Here is a 21,680-nt window from a genome sequence, read left to right as displayed (position 1 = left end):
TTAAGTGGAAGTTGTTAACTAAAACTTCTTCATTATTTTAAACTATTAGGAAAATCACGTATGCTTGGTTTTGGGCTTATTAAATCAAATAGACCATTCTACGCTTGTTTGTAAGATAACTTAAGAGATTTAGTGTGTGACATCCGGAACACCTTTTTTAGAGAAATAGTTTTGTTGAAATTTGGTGGAGTTATTAATTTTTACGTGATAGGCGTGCCTACACGTGTTGGAATATATTATCGAAAGTCTGAAAAAATTTAGATTTTGTTAAATAAGCTTTATTATTTCTGTTTAATTATACCTTAAAACCACTAGCATGAGTTCCTTGGAGCAGAAGTTGAACAATTTAGTGATAGACTTGTATAAAATTGGTGCTTTAAAGTTTGGTGATTTCAAAATGAAAGTTGGAATAAATTCCCCCGTGTACGTAGATCTCCGAGTGTTGGTTTCACATCCGAAAGTATTGGTACGTACCTGTTAGTTGATCCAGTATTGTTTGTTGGGCTTTCTTTATTTTTTACAATTGGTGTAGAGTTTGGATCTTAGGGAGCCCATTAAACAATGTCTCATGTATAACAACGTATTTTCAAAAATAATTTAAATTTGCTGCTTGCCTCAATCTTTTTCTCTTAAACTATGGTTGTCTTCCTTGAATTGCTTGTATCCCCAGGGTTTGTATTTGTTAGTATGCGACGGACTAGGTGTTTAATAGCCCTATAATCAATAAAAACAAAATGTGGCATAAATACAAATTATTTGCGTCAACTCGTAATTTCTTTTCGGCAAATAGCAATGAACTATGCTAGCTATATTCTATGCCCTACCAAGAGAAAATCTGAAAGTATCTCTTCCGCTCTCGTTTGGTGCACTGCCACTAAGAAGTGTGGATTTTAGGCTCCTTTTTATGGGATTTTGGCCATTGTGATGTCACTCCATTTGAAAAAATTTTAGCGTAGGGAAGGAATTGATAGTAATCAGTTTCAAGTATCATAAAGTGCACAATACTGCCCCTAAATTTCTTCGAGGATGTTCGATTGTTGAGTCTAATTTTTGAAATTCCTTTTTTTATTCATAAATAACTTTTGCAGGGGCTAGTATTCATCAGCATTTGCCCATTTAAAGTAAAAGAAGTGCCTGTAGCTAAGGAACAAGTGACAGCATACCTCTGGGAGAGGAAGACATCAATTTGTTCCTTCCCCCATTTTTCTGATTACAATTCAAAAGAGAAGAAAAGATATAAAAGTATACAATTTTAGGAGGAATGCAATAATAATGAACAATTTTTGGGTAATGCACAAGATGGTATTCATATAAAGCTGGAAAGTGGAACTGATAAGGTACCTAAGTAGCCGAGTGAATTGTACAATCTCAGAGAAACATTTCTTTGGAGAATAGACACCGGTTTTTGTAATATACGATTAGCAATTGAAATAGCTCTTGTTTCAGTGTGTGATCACATTCAAAACACTAGTTTCACAATCCAGTTTCCACTAATATGCTGACTCTCTTGTTAAAAAACTTAACCAATGGTTCATTATTTGTGTTTAGAAACAATAATCCCCTAATTCCCAGAAGTAAGTTAACAAAAGGGCTGGACCTAATCATTCTGTTAGTGCCTTCTGTCATCTCGAGTCACTGCTTTAGTGTGGCGTTAGTGTAGTAGTTCTCCTTCCACACTTTCCATATTATGTTGGCCGATAGATTTAATGATTATACTTCATTGCAAATTGAAAGGTTTTTTTATGCCATGAAATCATTTTTGGCTATGCGGTAATCTTGTGATCTCTTCCTGTCATAGCCATTCTTAAATCTTTCTTTTTTGCTGAAGTAAGGCTTATCTATTGAAAGATGAAAACTTATCAGGAAGGGATTAATTTCAAGATTTATCATGTTTATTGGGCTACCCTTGTTATTGTTAATTGTTTTGCTAATTGATATATGGGATATATGGCGTTATAAACTACATGTTATATTACTTTATCAAGCCCTCAAGGTTTTCCTCCTGCCCTGCTGTCTCACAATGTTCCTGTGCCTCACAGTAGTATGTCCAAGGGATTTAATCTGGTTATCAGAGGCAGTAATGGAAATACTGGTATCAATGGTGAATGGTCATTTGGAAATATATGCTTCTTGGACATGTTTTTTATAGGTTATGCTTTTCTAGAAACACTGATCACATACTGTATTCGTGCTTGTCATCAGAATTTTTTTAATATGTACAATTCCTCATTTCTAATGAAAAATCCTCTAATTTGAAAAGAGTAGTTTCCAAATTATAGGGTTAGTAATATTTTTGAAAAACATTTTCTCAGGTTCCATTTCATTTTGGAGTGGGATCTAATTACCCTAGGGAATCACTCTTCACAATCCATATTTTTGGGAGCTTCCAAGTTTTGAATATCTTAGAAAATCATTTCAATAAATAATTGACTCCTTTTCAAGTGGATTTTTATCCAGGGCAGGAGAATCATGGTTGGCGATCATTTTCATCATTTGGTTTCTTGTCTGTGATTTAGGAGACCTTATCATTGCTCTTATGGGAGTATGCAGAACCTCATGTTAAAGGAGATCATCTTTGTGGTGTGCCATATAATGCCTTGAGCATAACCACCATCATCTCAGTACATCATAATATTCCAATGCTAATCAGAAGAAAGGAAGCAAAAAAGTATGGCACCAAAAAACTCATAGAAGGTGTATTTCAAGAAGGAGATAAATGTATAATAATTGAAGACATAGTAACCAGTGGGTCGAGCATAATGGAAACTGTTAAGGTAGAAAATTAAACTTGGTGGCCATTTCTTGTAGGCATTTTTATTGTTTGCCCTAATACAATTTTATTTCAGGACTTGGAAAATGTAGGCCTGAAAGTGAGTGGTGCTGTAGTGATTGTTGATCGTGGTCAAGGTGGCATGAAAAACCTGGCTGACAATGGCATTAATGCTCACAGTATGCTGACCCTCACAAAGGTAACACTTTGATTGTTAGTGGTTTGAATGTGGGTTAGATGGAAAGTTTTGTTTACTAATCGATATTATTGAATTTGCAAGAGATGTATAAATAAGGCCAAAACATTACTCTTTTGAATTGTATAATTTACTGGAAACATTAATACCTTCAAACTATGCTTAATGAATTCTTCACCGCTTCCATAAATGTTCAAGCAATGTAGTTTTTAGTATTTCCAAGAGCATGATTGCAGTGTTTTTTCATAAGTTTTCTACCGGATTTGGATTAGCCAACATTTAGATGGCTAACTCTGCCCAAATCATCAGCATGTTGGTGAGGGCAATGGCAGAGTTAGCCATTGAAACATCAGCAGATGAAATCCTGAAGCGGTGGAATACCCACAGAATGTTCAGACATTTAGAACGAGAATTTTAGAACTATGCATTTGAAGATAGCACCACTGTTTGGTATCATACACTTACATCATATGAGGTTCTTATGTTTTGGAAGGTGAGAAACAATAATTACTGCTCAATCAGAGTATAAATACAAATGATTCAAAACCAGGCTGTTAACTTTTTCCTGTAATGTTTGAACCTGAGTGAAATGGTATGTTGTTCTAGCAGAAATAATGCTATTGTCACAAGAATTTGCTGCCCTTGACATTGCATCCGTAATATGTTTGAACTTAATTTCAACGTTGATTGGTGTGGTAAAATCTGCATAAAATTGGAATATCCCAGAAAACTCCAAGAAAATGCCCCAGAAAGTGAATGTGAATGACTTTCACAGGAGGCATAGTTTTGGACTGTTTTCATCTAATTTCTATGCATCCCTGTATTCCTGGTACACATTAATATTTTTGCATTCTTATTCATCAAAAAGTCTTTATTCACTGCTGTGTTGTAGGAAAAATTCTGCTGTCAAAAACTCCACAACTACATGCTTTTTCTGTATGCTCAACATTCTGAAATTATTTGATGGAAATAATTTTATTTCGTCCATTTTTATTTGGTAAATTTCTGATGCTGATTTTTTTATGATGTGGCATCATCTAGGTTGCATATTTACCCATTATTTCTATTTACCTTAACAATACACTAGTTACCATTAACCCTGAATGATGTATACATAGATCATATGAATTGGATTAATAGCAGATTTACTCGTTGTTAAAATTAATTGGTATGCTGAATGTTTAATCAGCCATTAGACCAGTGTAATCTTATACTATGAGAGTCGTAATTACCTTGCTTTAACACTCCCTGTAGTTCGGTAGAGCCAGAACTTTAATGCAATAAATATAAATTGGGTGAATGCGCAGCTGTGAGAGATCCACTACTGGAAGTCTTCATACTTCCCCTGCCTATGTGTTTTGTCGGATCATTATTTCAATTGGCATTTCTACAATGTATCAAGTACTACTTTGCAAAACAAATAAAATGGGTTTAGCCAGTACATTTGAGGACTTAAATGAATCCTTTACTGGTATCATAGTCTTCTCATTATATGAATTGCATGCCATGCGCCTTGAATACAACGAGCTAATGTCATTGGAGCTTATTTATATGCAGGATGGCATGCAAGCAAGCACTGCTGCCTTCTGAAACTTGAGGATAAATAGTTTGCATAACTGGGTTCATATTAGCCCAAAACATCAACTCAGCTATAAATAAATATTCCTAAGGGATTTAGTGATGCATTACATGTAAAAAAGTATTGCCTTATTATGATGCTTTGATAATATAAGGTACTCACAAAGGATATGAAACATGATATCTCTTTATTCTTCACTTGCATCATTGTGTTTGAATGTATCCTAGGCCAATATCAATAATTGTGTCTCAGCCAGGATCTGATAAGAGCCTCCAAAACTGAAAGTACTTTGGCGTGCAATTTTGTATATTTAAGTTTTTTAAAAGACCCCTAGAGCTGTAGATACTTTTTAAGCTTAGTAATAATCACATATAAATTAAGATGTCCCCCAAGTCAGTTGTCAAACTGTTGTTCTCTGTTGATCTTGATCAAATGTTGGCTAAAAGGGTGGGCCTTAATGCTCTATTTTGATGTCTGCTCTGTTGTAGACCCAGAGTTTGCAACATCTTTTTTAATAGTGCCCTTATGATTCAGATTGTAGAAAATTTTACTTTTATTATGTCTGTCTGTGTAAGTCAGTGCCTGTTGACACTCTTGCAGCAAATGTTGGTTTGTGCCTTAGATAGTTGTCAATACAAAGCTGCTTGAAAAATTGACCTAGCAATTTGGAATTTTCTTGATAATTTACACTGGTGCTCTTATTCTGATTAATTCTGAATGGGCTGTATCAACGTATACGTTAATTAATATAAGAACCAAGATGATTGAAGCAAGATGAAGGTTATTGAGAACCAAGATGGCCGCCAGTAGTAGAACACGTGTCTCTCTCACTCCTACGCTTTTCTACTTTTGTGTCGTTATTTCGCTACTTTCTCCGAGTTTTTCCACGCGAATTCTTGTGCATATATCCTGTGATCATTATCCATGTGAAGATATCCCAGTTCCTCAAGATACTTTCAGTTACAGAAGTTTTTACTTTTCTGCCTTCGCATCAAGTGGTTTATCCCCCTGTCGCCTCCGTTTCCCCGTCAGCCTGTCTCCTGGCTCCCGGCGACTCCTCGGACCCTCGCCGACTGCCTCGACGCCACACTCTCGCTGCGGAGTTGTCATCCTGCTTCTCATCCTGCTCTCGGGTGATGTGAACCTTAACCCCGGCCCTCCTTGTGCCCCCCCAGTGCATGTGTACTACCAGAATGTGAGAAGTCTTAAAAACAAACTATCAATTTGTGACTCCCATGCGCATGAACTTGCGCAATTTGATATAATTGCGTTATCCGAAACTTGGCTGTCCCCCTCATTTGCCGATGGTGAATTATCCTTCTCGGTCTCACACAGTGTTTACCGCCGAGATCGTCTGACTAGAGGTGGCGGGGTGCTCCTTGCCATTAATTCCAAGTACCCCTCAAAGCGACGCAAAGACCTCGAAACTGCTTGCGAAATCGTATGGAGTGAAGTCTCTCTACCCCATGGTGCGCATTCCAAAGTTAATAAAATCTTTGTTGGCTGTTTTTACCGTCCCCCAAGCAGTGATATCTCGGTTCTCGAAAACTGTCTTGACTCTGTGTTTGAAACTATTAATCTTGGTCCAATTATTTTAGTTGGTGACTTTAATTTATCCATTCAATGGGACACCCCAACGCATGGTACCCCTCTCAATGGTCACGACGAATTCTTCATTGAACATTTTATAAGTGCTCTACAACTTTCGCAATACTGCACCCAACGCACCCGAAACCTGGCAACCCTGGACCTTCTCCTCTCGTCCGTTCCCCCTGAGGCTCTTACCCCGGGAAGGAATATTTTCAACTCTGACCACGAGTCTCTGGATGCAGTTTTCCGCATTAGAGGTTCCCGGAAACTCCGCGGGGATCCCCCTGCCCACATGAAGCCTTTCCCTGCCTGGTCGAAGGTCCGCTGGGAGGACGTTAATCGCTGCCTCGACCTTCTACCCTGGGGTGTGCTTACCGCTTTGTCTCCTGAAGAAGGGGTGGACTTCCTTTACCTTGTTATTGAAAGTGTGATAAAAGATTTCGTCCCTCTTGTGAAACCCAAGTCAAAGAAATTCCCGTCGTGGTTTAAGCCGGACACTGTGCACCTTCTGGGTAACAAAAATCGCGCTTGGTACCTGTATAAAAATTTTCCGAACGAGAACACTCTGCGTTCTTTCATCGAATTACGTCGCTTTTCCAAATCTCTCATCCGTCGCGACTACGAAGAATATACACTAAGGCTATCATCGTCCATCACATCTGACCCAAAAAAATTCTGGTCGTTTGTCAATCGTCGTCGTAATCGCCCGCAGATTCCCGTTGCTGTTTCTTATGGCAATGCTAAAGCTGTGGGACCTGAAAGACCGAACTTATTTCTGAAATTCTTCACGGAATGTCTGACTCCTGCTTTTAACCCTCCCGTCTCTAGCGATCTTTCCCTCACTCCAAGTTGTTGCTACTCTTTATCCCAAATCCAAACCGATTCCCGGGAGGTTTTTAAATTCCTTTGTAAGATCCCCCTCCGTCGCTCCCCTGGCCCCGATGGCATAAGTCCTATATTTGTACGCAACTGCGCTTCCTCCCTCTCTCTTCCCTTAAGCCTCTTATTAAATCGCTGCTTTTCCCTCGGTACTTTCCCCCCCCAATGGAAATCCGCTAATGTTATCCCTATTCTTAAAACTGGAATTAAAAATGAAATATCTAACTATCGCCCTATCTCTTTACTACCTATTCTTTCTTCTGTTTGCGAGAGGATTATTCTCAACAGACTTTATTATTTTACTTCCCCTTTTCTGTCTAGCAACCAACATGGTTTCCTTCCGGGCAGGTCATGCTTGACCAATTTAGCACTTTTTCAACACCACGCTGTTAGTGCGATAACAAGTAAGACTCAATTAGATGCCATCTTCTTGGATTTCTCAAAAGCCTTCGACTCCCTCAATCATAACCTCCTCATTAATAAACTCAGTCAGCGTTTTAACGTTCATGGAAACTTTCTCAAATTACTGACCAGCTTTCTTTCGAATAGAAATCAGCGAGTAATACTATCTGGCGCCTCATCTCCTTGGTCCTCTGTGACATCTGGAGTTCCTCAAGGTAGTATTCTCGGACCATATCTTTTTAATCTGTACATTGATGACTTAGCTTCCCTAGTCCCGACCTCCCTAGCCCACACGTTACTATATGCCGACGACTGCAAAATTTTTAAGGAAATTAATTCCCCCACGGATTGCTACCACCTTCAGGAGGCTTTAAATAAAATTTCAGAATGGTGCAGCACATGGATGCTAAATTTAAACTCAAATAAATGCAATACTCTAGTTCTCTCCCTAAAAAAATCTCCTCTTACCTTTAACTATACAATTAATTCAGTTCCTCTGAATCGTGTTGCTTCTGTCAAGGATCTTGGTGTATTAACTGATCGCAAACTAAATTTCTCAGGTCATATCAAAGCAGTTAAATGCAAAGCCATGTCTCTTCTAGGTCTACTTTACCGCTACACAGAAATAAAAGATGTACAATCTCTAACCGCATATTTCTCAACCATTATCTTACCATTAATTACCTACTGCTCCCCTATATGGTCAATGTCTGCCCTATCTAACCTTAATACCCTTAACACGATAACTAATTTTTTCAGTAAAATTGTCAAGTACAGAGTCCCCCATCTTCGGGACTCGCCCACTGAATCACTTCTTTCCTCGCTCTCGATTTGTAATCTCTCCACTCTACGTCTAAAATCCGATTTAAAACTCATGCATAACACCCTTAACTCCATTAACGACTGTCCTGAACTAATTTCCCTTATCAATTTCAGAGTTCCCCCCCGAGTTACCCGCGATCGCTCTTTATTCCACCAACCCGTTCCCAGATTGTCCCTCACCAAACGGTCCCTTTTCTTCCGTCTCCCCGCTTTACTGAATTCCCTTCCCGAAAGTATTGACCCCCTCTCACTCCCAGCCAACACATTTATAAACCTTTCTCTGACACATCTCTCACACCTCCCTCAATAGTATAGTCTTGTTGATGTTTGTATGTTTGTGTCCTTATATGTTCCTGTTATATGTGTCACTGTAAATTGGCAATCCTGCTGTATGTGCACAATTTTTTACTAAATAAATAAAATAAAATAAATAAATAAATAAGAGTGTGGTTAATGCCATGGATATGGGTAGTTTATTGTAATCTAGGGCTGTAATTTTACTTGGCACAAAATATTGAAGAGAATGAAGGAAAAATACACTAAGACTTAATTAATAATTATAAAAATTAAAAGGATAAAAACTGTAAATTTTTTCTCACTTTCACCCTTTCTTTTGGTATGTTTGAGTTTTCTGTGTGTGTTTGACCAAGTGTTTGTATGCATATGAAACTCATGATTGTCATTGTGTTTCGCATGCCTGAGTGAGAGAGATTGTTATAAATTGAGTTAGTCCCTTATGCTAATTTTGCTGTTGTCTAAGTAATGGGTCTCTGATATTGGATTCACCGCTCCTTCAAAACCCTGAGTTTGTCTTGAGACTCATGGGGGTCACTGTGTTTCACATGGCCAAGTATATGCGTGTGTAACAATTAAGTTTAGTTCTTTGCTTTCATTAAGATTTATTTTAATTTTAAGAAAACCTTGATAAACAAACAATAATCATGTTAAAGTATAACCAATGTATATATTGTATGTTTTAGATGATGCACATCCTGTGTGATGAGGGCTATATTGACAAAACAGTAGTTAGTGCCATGGACAAGTATTTGAAAGAATCTCAAATCCCAATACCACCATCATTAGACATACATCATTTTAATGGTGAGTTATCATGCCTTCCAAGTTTTACATTCTGTGCAGTATCCGAACAGGAAATCTAATGTCAAGTAAACCCTGTCACCTACCATGAATGGATTGTCTTTACTTCTTTTATCAAAACTTGATGCTTTTAATGGTAATGACCAGATAATACTATTTCATATTCAATTGTTCCTGGCTCAACTTTGTGGAAATTCATGTTTATTAAGTGGAGAATACAATGTATCTTTCCACTGTCTTTTATTCATGTACATCTAGTTTCAATGCTAAAGCGTCATCATCAGGTAACTCCTGATGATGACGCTTGAGCGGTTAAACTAGTTGACAGTGTTAAACTAGTTGAATGAAGGACAGTGGAAAGATACATTATATTCTTCATTTAAATAATACTATTTCACATTTTAGCATGGCCACTGGTCAATTTTGAATTATAATCGAGGATTATTATACATATTTCTTTTTTTTTATGGAATAATATTCCTCATAACTTATTCAACTGTAGGATCAATCTCACTTGTGAATATATGATCTGTTATGTGCTCACATTTTTGTAATGCTTTCCCCATTCTTGGAATAAATATGGTTATCCTATTTTATAACAAAATGTATTCATCATTTTAGGATTCTTATTAAAATTATGTTGGGCTTTTAAATTTTTGGTGCCATATTTATGTTAATGGCATTTTTTTATTATTTCCAACATGTCAACAAGGCTACACTTCGGTTATGTCATTATCAAATATGTAAATATACAAGATGTATTTGAGAGATAAGCTAAGGTCTCTCTCAAGAAAAGTCAGCCAGTTGTCCATCCCAGGTATCATATTTATTTTTTTTATTAAATTGACTGGAATGGACTAAATATTTTTTAGACATGGCTTTGCTACTAATGAGTGTTATCACATTTCCTGACCAGATAACATTGGCATGTTAAAGAGGTATTGGTCAGGAAAACTAATAAGTTTCCTGTTTTAATATTGAATCGCTGTATCTCTATTAAGTGTTTTTGCTCTCCTAAATCTTTCACCATAGTAGTAACATTATTAAAAGCAGTAGCTTTTAAACTGGTGATAATTTGCATTGCGTACTTGTGTGTTCTGCTAGCCGCTATAATCACAATTCATTTGCTTGATATAATTTCCTAGCTTTTTTCCAGTTATTTTAAATAATTCTCAATGAGAATTTAAAGCAACATCACATTGTGACAAAGAGTGGCTATACACTAGTCAATTATTATCAACAATGCATACTTAGAAAAATATTTTATCAATAGAAAAAGTAGAAATTCTTTGATTATGAAAAGAGTATGCTAGGGGTTATGGCATTTAAATTAGCAGGCAATCAGAGTCAAGGATGCTTCTTAAATCAAAGAAATAAACACTCCATGCTCTTACATAATTGATAGGAATGAACCTCATATGTTTATGATATTTGAATTCTACCTGAACTTCCACAGTTATTGGAATGAAACATCTATTTCTAAAATTGTGTAATATATATTTCAATTTCACATGTGGTTAAATCACTACACTGTGTTTTTAGTTATCATTAAGTGAAAAAAGTTGTGAGAAAAACCTATTAATTTTTAAGTTGTTATCAAATCTTCACTGATGATAACAGTCAAAAATGTTTTCTTTGTATATACTCTAGTATTTGATAGTGGGCTATACCCCTTATCAGTGAAAATCTGTGCCTTTTCCTTGCATTGCTATTTGTGTATAGCCCACACACGTAGTAATATTTAAGCAGTAATTCTGAGTGGAAAAAGTGTTATGTATGTGGTTGATTAAAATATAAACCTTTAAAAATTCTGATAACTTACAGTTATATTGTTTATACCTTGAAAATCGAGTGAAATGGATGTGTGTGTGTGTACATATATATATATATTTAATTTATAATATATATACTATACTAACCCGGATTTGATTCCCGGGCAAGCCTCTCTGGGTACCTGCAGCCCCACTCAAGCAATATGATTTTTTGGGTACCAGATCATCCTGGGAAACCACAACCAGCACAGGGAAAGGAACTGGCCCCCATACCCTGATGTGTGAATTTCACACGCCGTTGGGCTTAGCATTGGGTGAATTCTACCATCACCTTCCAAACTGACCTTGGGTTTGATTACTGTGTTTTGGATGGATATGTTATATTTTGCAACATAATCTCCTTTTAGCTCATTACACTTCTCAGTGTTTCCTTACCTATTTTAAGCCATCAAAAAGTCAGATTTTGGAAGGTCAAACAATATTCCATTATCTTTTTTGAAAATATTTTGTTTCTTTACCAAATGAGGATGTTTTTTCTTAATTTCTTTACTCCACTGGTACAATAATGATGTATTAAACTCTCCATTTGCCTTTTGTATTTTTTACGAGTAATTGATTTAGATAATTCTGTATGCATCCCAAAAAATTTCATTGCCTTCACCTTCTTAGGGGTCAGATCTCCTTCCTATTATCTCTAAGAGTGTAGTACGTATCAATGTTTCATCCACAGCTGTGTGTTGAAGCAGAAGCTCAGAGCAAATTTGTCACCTTCCTTTCTGACATTTTTTTCACACCCAATTTTGGAAGTGTTTAATCCCCACATGAAGCTTATTTTTTCATTTTTCTAAATAAGCAAAAGTTTTTCGGCTCAATCAAGTAGGAAAATGAAACCACATGACAGATATAGCTGAAACTGTAACAGCAATCTAGTGAGAGGTGAGGCTTACAAAAAGCAAACCTTTTCCAATACTACAAGTGCCATCTCTTTGACTATCTAAGGAATTATTGAGCGACCCATATACTGGAATATCAGGTTTTATATGCTAATTAATTTCTCTGTTATTATGGAATGAAGTGTACTTTGAGACACGGAAAAAGTCTGAGGAAATGTTTTTATTCCTTTTTAATTTAATTATTACTATGTATCTCAAATTCAGTAGTATTTTTTAACTTGTTATGCGACACTTTCATATATCCAGCTCAAATTTGTGCAGCATATCCATCTCGAATTTTTCTTGATTAGCCTTTACTTGTTCTCAAAAATTTGGTTGATAACAAGAACAGAAGTAATTGCCTTTGCAAACATTAATTTCACCAGGAGAGAAAAATATCTATGTTGAAAGATTTATTTTAAAATATGAAATTTCAGAGGCTGTGACATGAAAAACTTAATCAAATATTTATTGATATGATTGCTAAATATGAATCAATAAGCATGTGGTAATGTGCTTCTAAAGTAATCGTGATATTTAATGCAATGCCTTAATGAAAATTTTTCCACAAAAGCAGATTCACATGGCAATTACATAACAAAGAATTGTTGTTTTGAACCTCTATCCTCATTTAATCAATAATCACATTAACCAATGGAGATAATTTTTGCTTGTTTTTGTACTGTAACCAATATAACCATTTGCATGTGGTCTCCAGTTCATGAGTAATTTTTATTGAAGTTCATATGGAATCTTGGTTTCATTTTTCACCCTAGTCTTCTTAGTGTGGTCAGTTTTGAGAGTAAAGTAGTATATTCCTTACCATCTCTCGTCATTATGTGTAAAAATATTTTCTCTGTCGATGGGAAATTGTAAAATAAGCATCATTTGTTCTACGTAGGAACTTATTGGTCATTACTCTGACCAATAAGTTCCTACATATTACTTATTAATTGTGTATGGTTGTGCAGCATAATTGATCTCCAATTTCATTGTCTTAGTCCATCTGAAATTATTAGTAAACATCTCAAGAATAGATACCTATTATCTGGATTATTTTTATTTTTGAAACCCAACAATTATACAGATGTTTGTGTCAGATAAGCCTTACTTTCTCCTATCGAACCAGTCTTCCGGATGGTTATTGTTGTAAACAATTGTTGTTTGTTATGAGAGAATCAGCAAGTGATGAGTGATTTCCCTATGTAATGCATCTTAAAATCTCAAAATAATATTATAACTACCAACCTACCGTATAAAACCAAGTGCTCAAGAAGCTTCTGATTAGATAGTTAATTATTATTTTATGAATTGAGAATTATGTCACAATTAGGCAATTGTCCTGGTGGCAACGGTCAAGTATGATCAGTGATCACTCTTACAACCAACACACATACATACATGCACTAGAAAAACAGATTGGAGACAAAATATTCTTACATACAATGACACTTCCACATCACATGTAAACAAACTTCCACATCACTTACAAAATGCCATCCACATCACATACAAACAATATTTTAATAACTACAATGAAGTTTATCACCCTGTGGCTGCTTTACATTTATTCTAAAAACTCCTATAATTAGATGGAAAGGGCTCAAACAAACCTCCAGGCGGTTGGTTTCAATCAACAATAATTCATTTTAAAAAGGAGTATTTTTTCTTATTTGTTTTTTGCGTTCTTATTTTTATTTTGAAACTGTGGTCATTTTTTCCCTTAAAGTTAGGCTTTTCTGTCTCTTTCCATATATCTTACCAGGCTTTGTCATTTTTAACAATTCTATACATCGCGCCTAACCTACTCTTTTTTCTTCTATTTTTCAAACTCTCCCATTTCAGTATATCTAACATTTCTGTGACTCTATGTGATTTTTTTTACCTTCCGAGTACATACCTTGCTGCCTTTCTTTGAACTTTCTCTATCTTTTTAATATGTCCCACCTCATATGGATCGCATGCTATGGACGAGTATTCTAGGATAGGGTTTACCAGTACCCTATATGCTTTTTCTTTTGTGGCTACGCTACTTCCTTTTAAATTTCTCATTACCCAATGCAATACTTTAAATGCCTTCCGTGTCAAATTATCTACTTGGACTCCCCACCCTAGATCCCTAGTTAAATAAATGCCTAAATATTTGCATTGACTGCTACATGGAATTCTTTCTCCAAAGAGGGTGTAAATTTCCTTTTCTGCATTATTTTGGTTTGAAAAATTTATATGCTTACTCAAACTAACATTAATGCCCATATTATTATTAGCAACCTAATCACCAAGGCAATCAATGTCATTTTGTAGTATTATGTGGTCATTTACATGCTCTTCCCGTCTGTATATAATGCAATCATCAGCAAATAGTCTTATTTGGGAATGTAAATTGTTTGGTAGGGGGATCGAGATGGAGGAGGGGCTATCGCACTGGCTTCCCACCCAGAGGGCCTGGGTTCAAATCCCGGTGGTGTTCAATATTTTTAAGAGGTATCTCGATCCCTACTTGAGATGCTTTGTGCAGGGCACTTTGAGTGAGTTTGCTGTCTGTTGGATGGGATGTTAAGCTGCGGACCCCTTGGCGCCTTTAGCAAAGAGTAGACTAATGCCGACGCGGAGTTTCTCTCCACCCTTCATCCTTTCCTCTCCATCCCCTATGGCGCAAATGACCTCAGCTGTCGGTCGCCTCCCCTAAATACTACTACTTGTTTGGTAGATCATTTACGTACGTTTATAGTGTAGGAGTAAGCCTAGTTTTGACATGATGATTTGCTGTACAAGGGTTGATTATGCATAATTATGTTATCCAGATAATTATCGTTATTGGAAGAATTGGGTATGACCAGGAAAATTTAAAGATGACTTTGCACCCTGTATTCTTTTGTAAATTATCATACACATATATTATTCTCAATGGGGATTAGGACAAATATGATGCCGAAAATCATGTTGAATCATTATATGATAATTTTATTGTGAAATAATTAAATTTAGTGAAATGTTAAATCATCAAATGATAGTTAGTTTTACCAAATTACTTTTATTATTATTGGTGATTGAGTATAATTGGAACCTAGGAGAATCATGAAATGAAATGGTATTCAAGGAGTATGTTCATCAGAACTGTCATCAGTTTCAACTAATAAGAAGCCTTTCCTAGTGGAAAGCATTTGTTAATATGTGCATTTAAAGAGAAAAAGTTTTGAAATAGTGCACTTTTCAACTAGAATATGCATTATTCATTTCCTGTTTATCTGTTGAGAAGAATAGCTATGGAATGTCTTAAAAATCTTCCTCATTAAAAGTTATTTATGGTATTTCACGTAAAATATTCTCTTGAATCCTCAATATTCGTTTGGACAAATTGCATGGAGTACTTGATAATAGTTTTGAAAGAATGGTGCTGGTTTTCTTTGTAGGGAAAGTTATCAAACTATTTTTTTTAGTGCCAGCTTCTTCAAATGCTGCAACAAAATGAGTATCCTATGAAAAGTTAGAAAGTTAATGTGAAACACTTAATTGCCTTAAGCATTATTGTCCTCTAAAACTAAATGTAGGTAACACAGGTATCAACCCAAAGGTCGGTTTGGCAGATGATGGTAGAGTCCACCCAGGACTAAGCCCAACGGCACGTGAAATTCGCTCATCAGGGTAAGGGGTCAGTTCCTTTTCTTGTGCCAACTATGGTTTCCCAGGAAGACATGGTATTCGAAAAATCACAAAGCTTTAGTGAGCTGAGGGTGCCCAGAGAAGCTTGCCCGGGAATCGTACCCGGGCCCTCCAGTCAGTAGTCCAATGCTCTACTCCTGAACTACCGTGACCCATCGTTAATTCAGATAATTCAAATATGGGATTTGAGTGTACTAGAGAACTTAGCTTTCTAGCCAAACTAGAACAAATCTTCTTAGCCAAAACTATAAGCACAATCACAAATGATTCTTTCTGCTGATGGCATTAATGCCAAGGGGGCCTACAATATTATTTTATATAATTTCATATATTTTACCGTGAAAGATGAATCTCAAGAATGAATGAAGGAAAACTATTCCAAATAGCTTAGAAACCAAATAATCAAAGAGATGAGGCATTTATCTGGAAAAAACCAATGAGGCCTAGATGATACAATGAAGATAAAAAATTTTATCTGAAATATTTATTATCAGAGTGAATGTGACTTATTGTGGTATGTGCTGTGTGCTGTTTCCTTCGGACTTGATGCCATATTTAGTATTAATTCTTAACTCGTTTCAAATTTTTGTTGGACTCTCACCTTCTGGGTGTATGGTATAGTATATAATCAGCAAGTTTCTGAAAAGGAGAATATGTTTGTTTTTTTTAAATAAGTTTTACCTTATAGCCAAGGGCATTGCTAGATATTACAGTGCATAATATCCATTTATGTCTTTGATTTGGTATAGTTGGTTCTCATACTGAAGTATGATCCATGTAAAATAAATTATAACACTTGTTTTCTGTGGAGAAGCATAAGTGGTTAAGCAATAAGGAAATATATCGGTGTTTTTGTAGTATAGTTAATATTGAACATATACATGGTTGGGATAGTCATTATATAAACAAGCAGTTGTACAAAGAGTTATTTAAACATTGAACACACCTTGAGTTTTGTTAATACATTCAGATTTGTTATAGAGTATTATTGAATAGCCAATATTTTCCCTTATGACTGGATTGTGCAAGAAAGTAAACTTTTTTAAATAGCTTGAAAAATTAAGTGTTGTAAAGTTTGCTTTCACTGATGCCTCAAAATATTTAAAAATTATGTATTTATTCATTAAATTATTTGTTTTATTGACTGGGTAAGTTCAGTATTGCATAGTATTATGTATTATTTGGGTCTTTTTAAAACGATCTTTTGTTATCAATTACTGGCTCCAATAAATATGTTATAGTTTCCGTTGAGATCACTTTAAGTGATTCCAGTGAAAGCAGTAGTTATATTCTGTTCTAATCATTAATAGGCTACCTTAAATTTAAAGATTTTTTGAATTTCAAATGCCGGCTGTTTTCATATTCCAGCCAAGTTATATTTAATTTATTGGAAAACACATGTTTTGTGCTTTTAATAAATGCACTTAAACATATCACAATGCTATGTACTTTTAGATCAAACAAAAGTTACAAAAGGTTTTTGTTGTAATTTTTATGTGCTGGTGCACTACTATGAATGACACTGCAGTTAACCGGCTAAAAATGGCATTTGGAGAAAGAGCAAGTGTAGCTGTAAATCCTGTTGGAAAAGGATTGCTGCAGCTGATGGAGGCAAAGAAAACCAACCTTTGTGTTGCTGTAGACGTTTTATCTGCTGAAAAACTTTTAAGTATGGCTGCTCAACTTGGACCCTACATTTGCTTACTTAAGACACATGCTGATGCAATCAGTGACTTTAGTGAAGAAACTGCGAAGTCACTTGAAGAAATTTCGAAAAAAGAAAATTTCATGATTCTAGAAGATAGGTAAGTTGCGCTGAGATTGTTTTGTTTGATTTTCATTTGTTTGAATGGATTGTAAGATTAAGATTTTCAGTTATGATTTTTGATTCTCCTAAGTTATTATGAAATTCTTTTTCTCTAACCACAAGTGCTTTACTTAAGTTCTTGATGATACAAACATTTGGAGAAACAATGGACTTATAAAATTGTCAAAGGTGAGTGTATAAGTGAGAGTGCAGTCTGTCGGCATGGGTGGTAAAGATGTGGACCCCTTTGCACCTTTCATTAGAGTAGGCTATTACTGACAGCGAGCTCCTCTCCACCCTGCCTCCTATCTCATCCATCCCTAATAGTCCGAATGACCTGAGCTGTCCGTCACCTCTCCTAAATTTACCTCTACTCTACAAGGGATGAACTTCATTGGCAATTTGGAAAAAGGCCAAAATATTACACACCCATACTGTGCATCATTATTAAACCACCTGAAAACAGCCACCAGAAAAATGTTCATGATATTCTACAAATAAGTCCTTTTTCATGGTGAATATGCACTCATTCACTCCTCTGCAGTTGTAGCTACAAACTTGGAGTTAAAATTCCAGCGCCTTCCCTATTCTTCCTTTTCTCCAGAAGGTGATAGCAGAAATAAGCATCTCTTTTGCAGAGTTGGAATGATCACTGCATTATTTGGAAAGGATCAACAAACTGGGGAGGGCATTGAGTAAAATGAATATGGCTAAAAGGAGTCAATGTTCAAAAATGCAAATGGTTTATCCCCAAATATTTAGTGGTTTTCATTTTTGGATGAACTTTTGCAACCACTCTTGTACTACTACTTTGTATAGTTAGCAGAGCTTTAATCAAAAATGTATAGAATTATTAAATTTAATAGGTATTTTGTTGGCTGGGAAATTTTTAAATATATCATATGCTCATGAAAAGTTGAAATGAAATTCAAGCCATGAAGTGGTTTTTAAAATGATGCTAAAATAATTAAAAACAAACATATATTCCATCCGCAAATCTCAATTCCTCTGTAATCCCTGTCGGTTAAATGATTCATTGTGAGGTTGCAGCCAAATTAAGGCTAAAAAAACTATGACATTTCATCTTGCACTCTCATCCTTTTCTATAAATTGTAGGGCACAGTTTGAGGAGATATTCAACATGGATAAATATAGAGTGGTAATAAATGCTTAGACTAAAGTCAACACACTTTTTCTCTCAGTTTTTTGAATTGAGGATTTATTAATTTTTGAAGTTAAGAGTTCCATGCCATTGGTAACTCTAACAGCTGGTACTGAACTTTCTCAGACTCCTAAAGTAGAATTTTTCTTGCTTAAAGTTTTAGGTTGTAAAAAGGTTTTCATTTTCTCTTATGTATATTAGGTATAAGGAGTGTAAAAAATCATAGATTCAATTTCATTCACGTCTATTCCATTATAGTGTTTTTTGAATTTTTTTTAATTGGCTAACAGCTTTGAAAATTTTACAGGAAATTTTCTGATATAGGTCATACAGTGGCTTTGCAGTATAATCAAGGTCCCCTGAGGATTGCCAAATGGGCACACTTCATTACATGCCATTCAGTTTCTGGCCCAGGTGCTGTGGGTGCTTTGAAAAGTGCTGCTGATGATCAACCCAGAGGTTGCTTCCTGGTGGCTGAGATGAGCAGTGAGGGGAATTTAATTTCATCTTCTTACACAAAAGGTAATTTGATGGAGTAGTTGTATACCCCAATAAAAAGGCTGATCAGCTAATATTTCTAATGAAAGCGTCAACTTTAAGATTAATTAAGGGCTAGCTAGCAGTATGGTTGAAATTACTAGAACTGTGGTAATTCAAATCAATCCTAGGTGCATTTTGATAGAATAAATATGCTCACAGATGAAAGGAATCTGGTAGACACTAAACCATTTCAATTGGTATTAAATTTTGTTTCCCAGTAATAAAAATTAAGCACACATAATTTTTGGTTTTCACTACTTGGTGGTTTGATTATAAACTTGAGAGATGGGCTTCAAAATGTGCGGATTTTTTTCGGGTCTGCTTAATGTAAACAGACTGACTCATTTTTCCATATTGTTCTCGTTTCAGAAACAGTCAGTATGGCTGAAGAACATTCCGGATTTGTTGCTGGGTTGGTCACACAAAGTGATCATACATCAACTTTACCTGGATTAATTCAGCTGACACCTGGGGTACGTCTGTGTGGTGGAGCATCATCTGATGGGATGGGACAACAATGGGTCAGTCCTGAGGAAGCAGTAATAAAGCGTGGTGCTGATGTTGTAGTTGTTGGCCGAGGTATTACTGAATCCGAAAATATAAAAGAAGCTGCCAAACTATATCAAAGCAAGCTTTGGGCTGCTTATCAAATTAGGATTCGATCTGGATAATTGGGTATATGTGAAGAGATCACCATTTATTTTGATATGACTGTATCCAATTTTTCATGCAATTTTTATGGAGTATTATTTTTAATGACATGTACTCACAATAGAGAGCAAAAGACTTATTCCTGCTTAATAAATGATTTAAAGCGTTTAGATTAGTGGTAGTGATTTTATTTGTAAATGCATATGCACGGTGCTACATGTCGTGGTACAGCATATAATGTCATTCTTATGCGGTAGGGTGACTATGCAAGGGCAGACCTCAGGTGTGTACCTGACCACCAAAAGATTGTTTCCAATTGATTGACAATTAATCAAAGAAGTTGGCTTTATAACTTGACAATAAGTACTCAATTCAGGTGAATTGATACCTTCCTAGCATTTGGGTGAAGATAAATCTGTAACATTTGTATGTCAGGGATTTATGCAGCTGCAGCATAGACAATATGAGAATAAACAATAATGTATTCTATATTCTACATCGTTATTCATTATCTGCCATTTAAAGGTAGATTTTGGATGGATCTTAGTGACTATTACTAATGCATCACACTTTTTGTGAACTTTCTTGACTCTTCTTGCTGTCTAAGGCTTCTTTGTCTTGCTTACCTAACATTATCCCGTAGTTTCATATCTTTAATATCCTGATACTTTTCAATTTATTTTCCAGATTTTTCCTTGCACTTGCCTCTATTCTTTGATTTTCAAGTTCCTCATCATTAGTCATCCCCTTTATCCAGCCTATTTTGTACATTCTTCTCCTTACCTACATTTCAAAGTATCTGATCTGAACTCATCTTACTGTCTCAAAGGTAAGGTTTTGAATTTATTCATCAGTACTCTCAAGTTTAGTCTTCAATAATATATTCTTTACATCTTTACTTAGCAATTTATTATGAATTCCCTTCCTGCAATTTCTTCTTTGACCAATGCAATTCTTGCATAAACCACTCTACCCATTTTCCTTCAAATTACCACCCAAAATGACTGCTTATTCCCTCTTACTTGAATGTTTAGCTTGGCCATCCTGCTTCCATAGAGTTTCAATATTTTGGTTTTCTCATGATTTATCTTTGTACCATACTTTTGAGTTCTTTGAATGTTAGATAATTGCAGTCTTATACATGTCAAGTGTGCATTTGATGAAGGAGAAACAATGTGTTTGGTAGTTTATTTTGTGTGTTGTTATCCCTTTTCCCTATACCTATATCCGTATGGGTACGTTTTCGCCTTCTAGTGGGTTTTTATGTTTGAATGTATATTTATGATACAAGTTCTGTCTGGAAAGGATCCAGTCACACAATATTTTGAGAAAAATAGCCTCTCTAGAACAACGAGGCCTTAGTCCCCCTTGAAGTTCTCCCCTTGGGACCTCACGCACTTATTTCATAATATTTTCCACTTTTCAAAATAATTGGTTTAGTTCTTTTTCTGATTGGTTATCAGCTGTCTGGTTGCATTCTCTTTAATCTCATCATCATCAAGAATTTTATACTACAGTGGCAGGGGACTTGCTCCAAACAGCAAATGATGACCCAGGTTTTCTAAAAAAAAAGGCCATGAATGGAAATGGGTCATGGGTCTATGGCTATTATCCTGAAACAAAAGCCCTGTCTTCACAACAGTCAGTTAACGAGATAAAAGTGAGTGCAAGGAGGCAGCTGATGACATATATGATGAAGGACTTAGCCGATGGTTTTGAGAAGTGAAGGAGATACTGGTATAGGTGTGCAAGGTTCTAAGGGGAGTACCTCGCAGGGAACTAAAGCCTCATTGTTCTAAGTAGGCTAATTTTCTCAA

General features: G+C 35.7%; 1 protein-coding gene across 1 annotated transcript; it reads left to right on the top strand.

The window, feature by feature from the left end:
- The first annotated feature begins 37 nt into the window (after window positions 1-37).
- On the top strand, window positions 38-20,328 carry r-l (rudimentary-like). The gene is made up of 7 exons (XM_071587310.1): window positions 38-466; window positions 2,517-2,774; window positions 2,847-2,969; window positions 9,219-9,339; window positions 17,232-17,508; window positions 18,980-19,194; window positions 19,582-20,328. The coding sequence occupies exons 1-7, from the start codon at window positions 317-319 to the stop codon at window positions 19,881-19,883; spliced, it is 1,446 nt and encodes a 481-aa protein (XP_071443411.1). The 5' UTR covers window positions 38-316; the 3' UTR covers window positions 19,884-20,328.
- Window positions 20,329-21,680: the final 1,352 nt, after the last annotated feature.

The sequence above is a fragment of the Hetaerina americana genome, unplaced genomic scaffold, assembly GCF_022747635.1.
Source record: "Hetaerina americana unplaced genomic scaffold, ioHetAmer1.1.p SCAF_3, whole genome shotgun sequence".
Taxonomy (NCBI): Eukaryota; Metazoa; Arthropoda; class Insecta; order Odonata; family Calopterygidae; genus Hetaerina; species Hetaerina americana.
The sequence above is the reverse complement of the archived record's forward strand: the minus strand, read 5'-3'. Positions and strand labels throughout refer to the sequence as shown.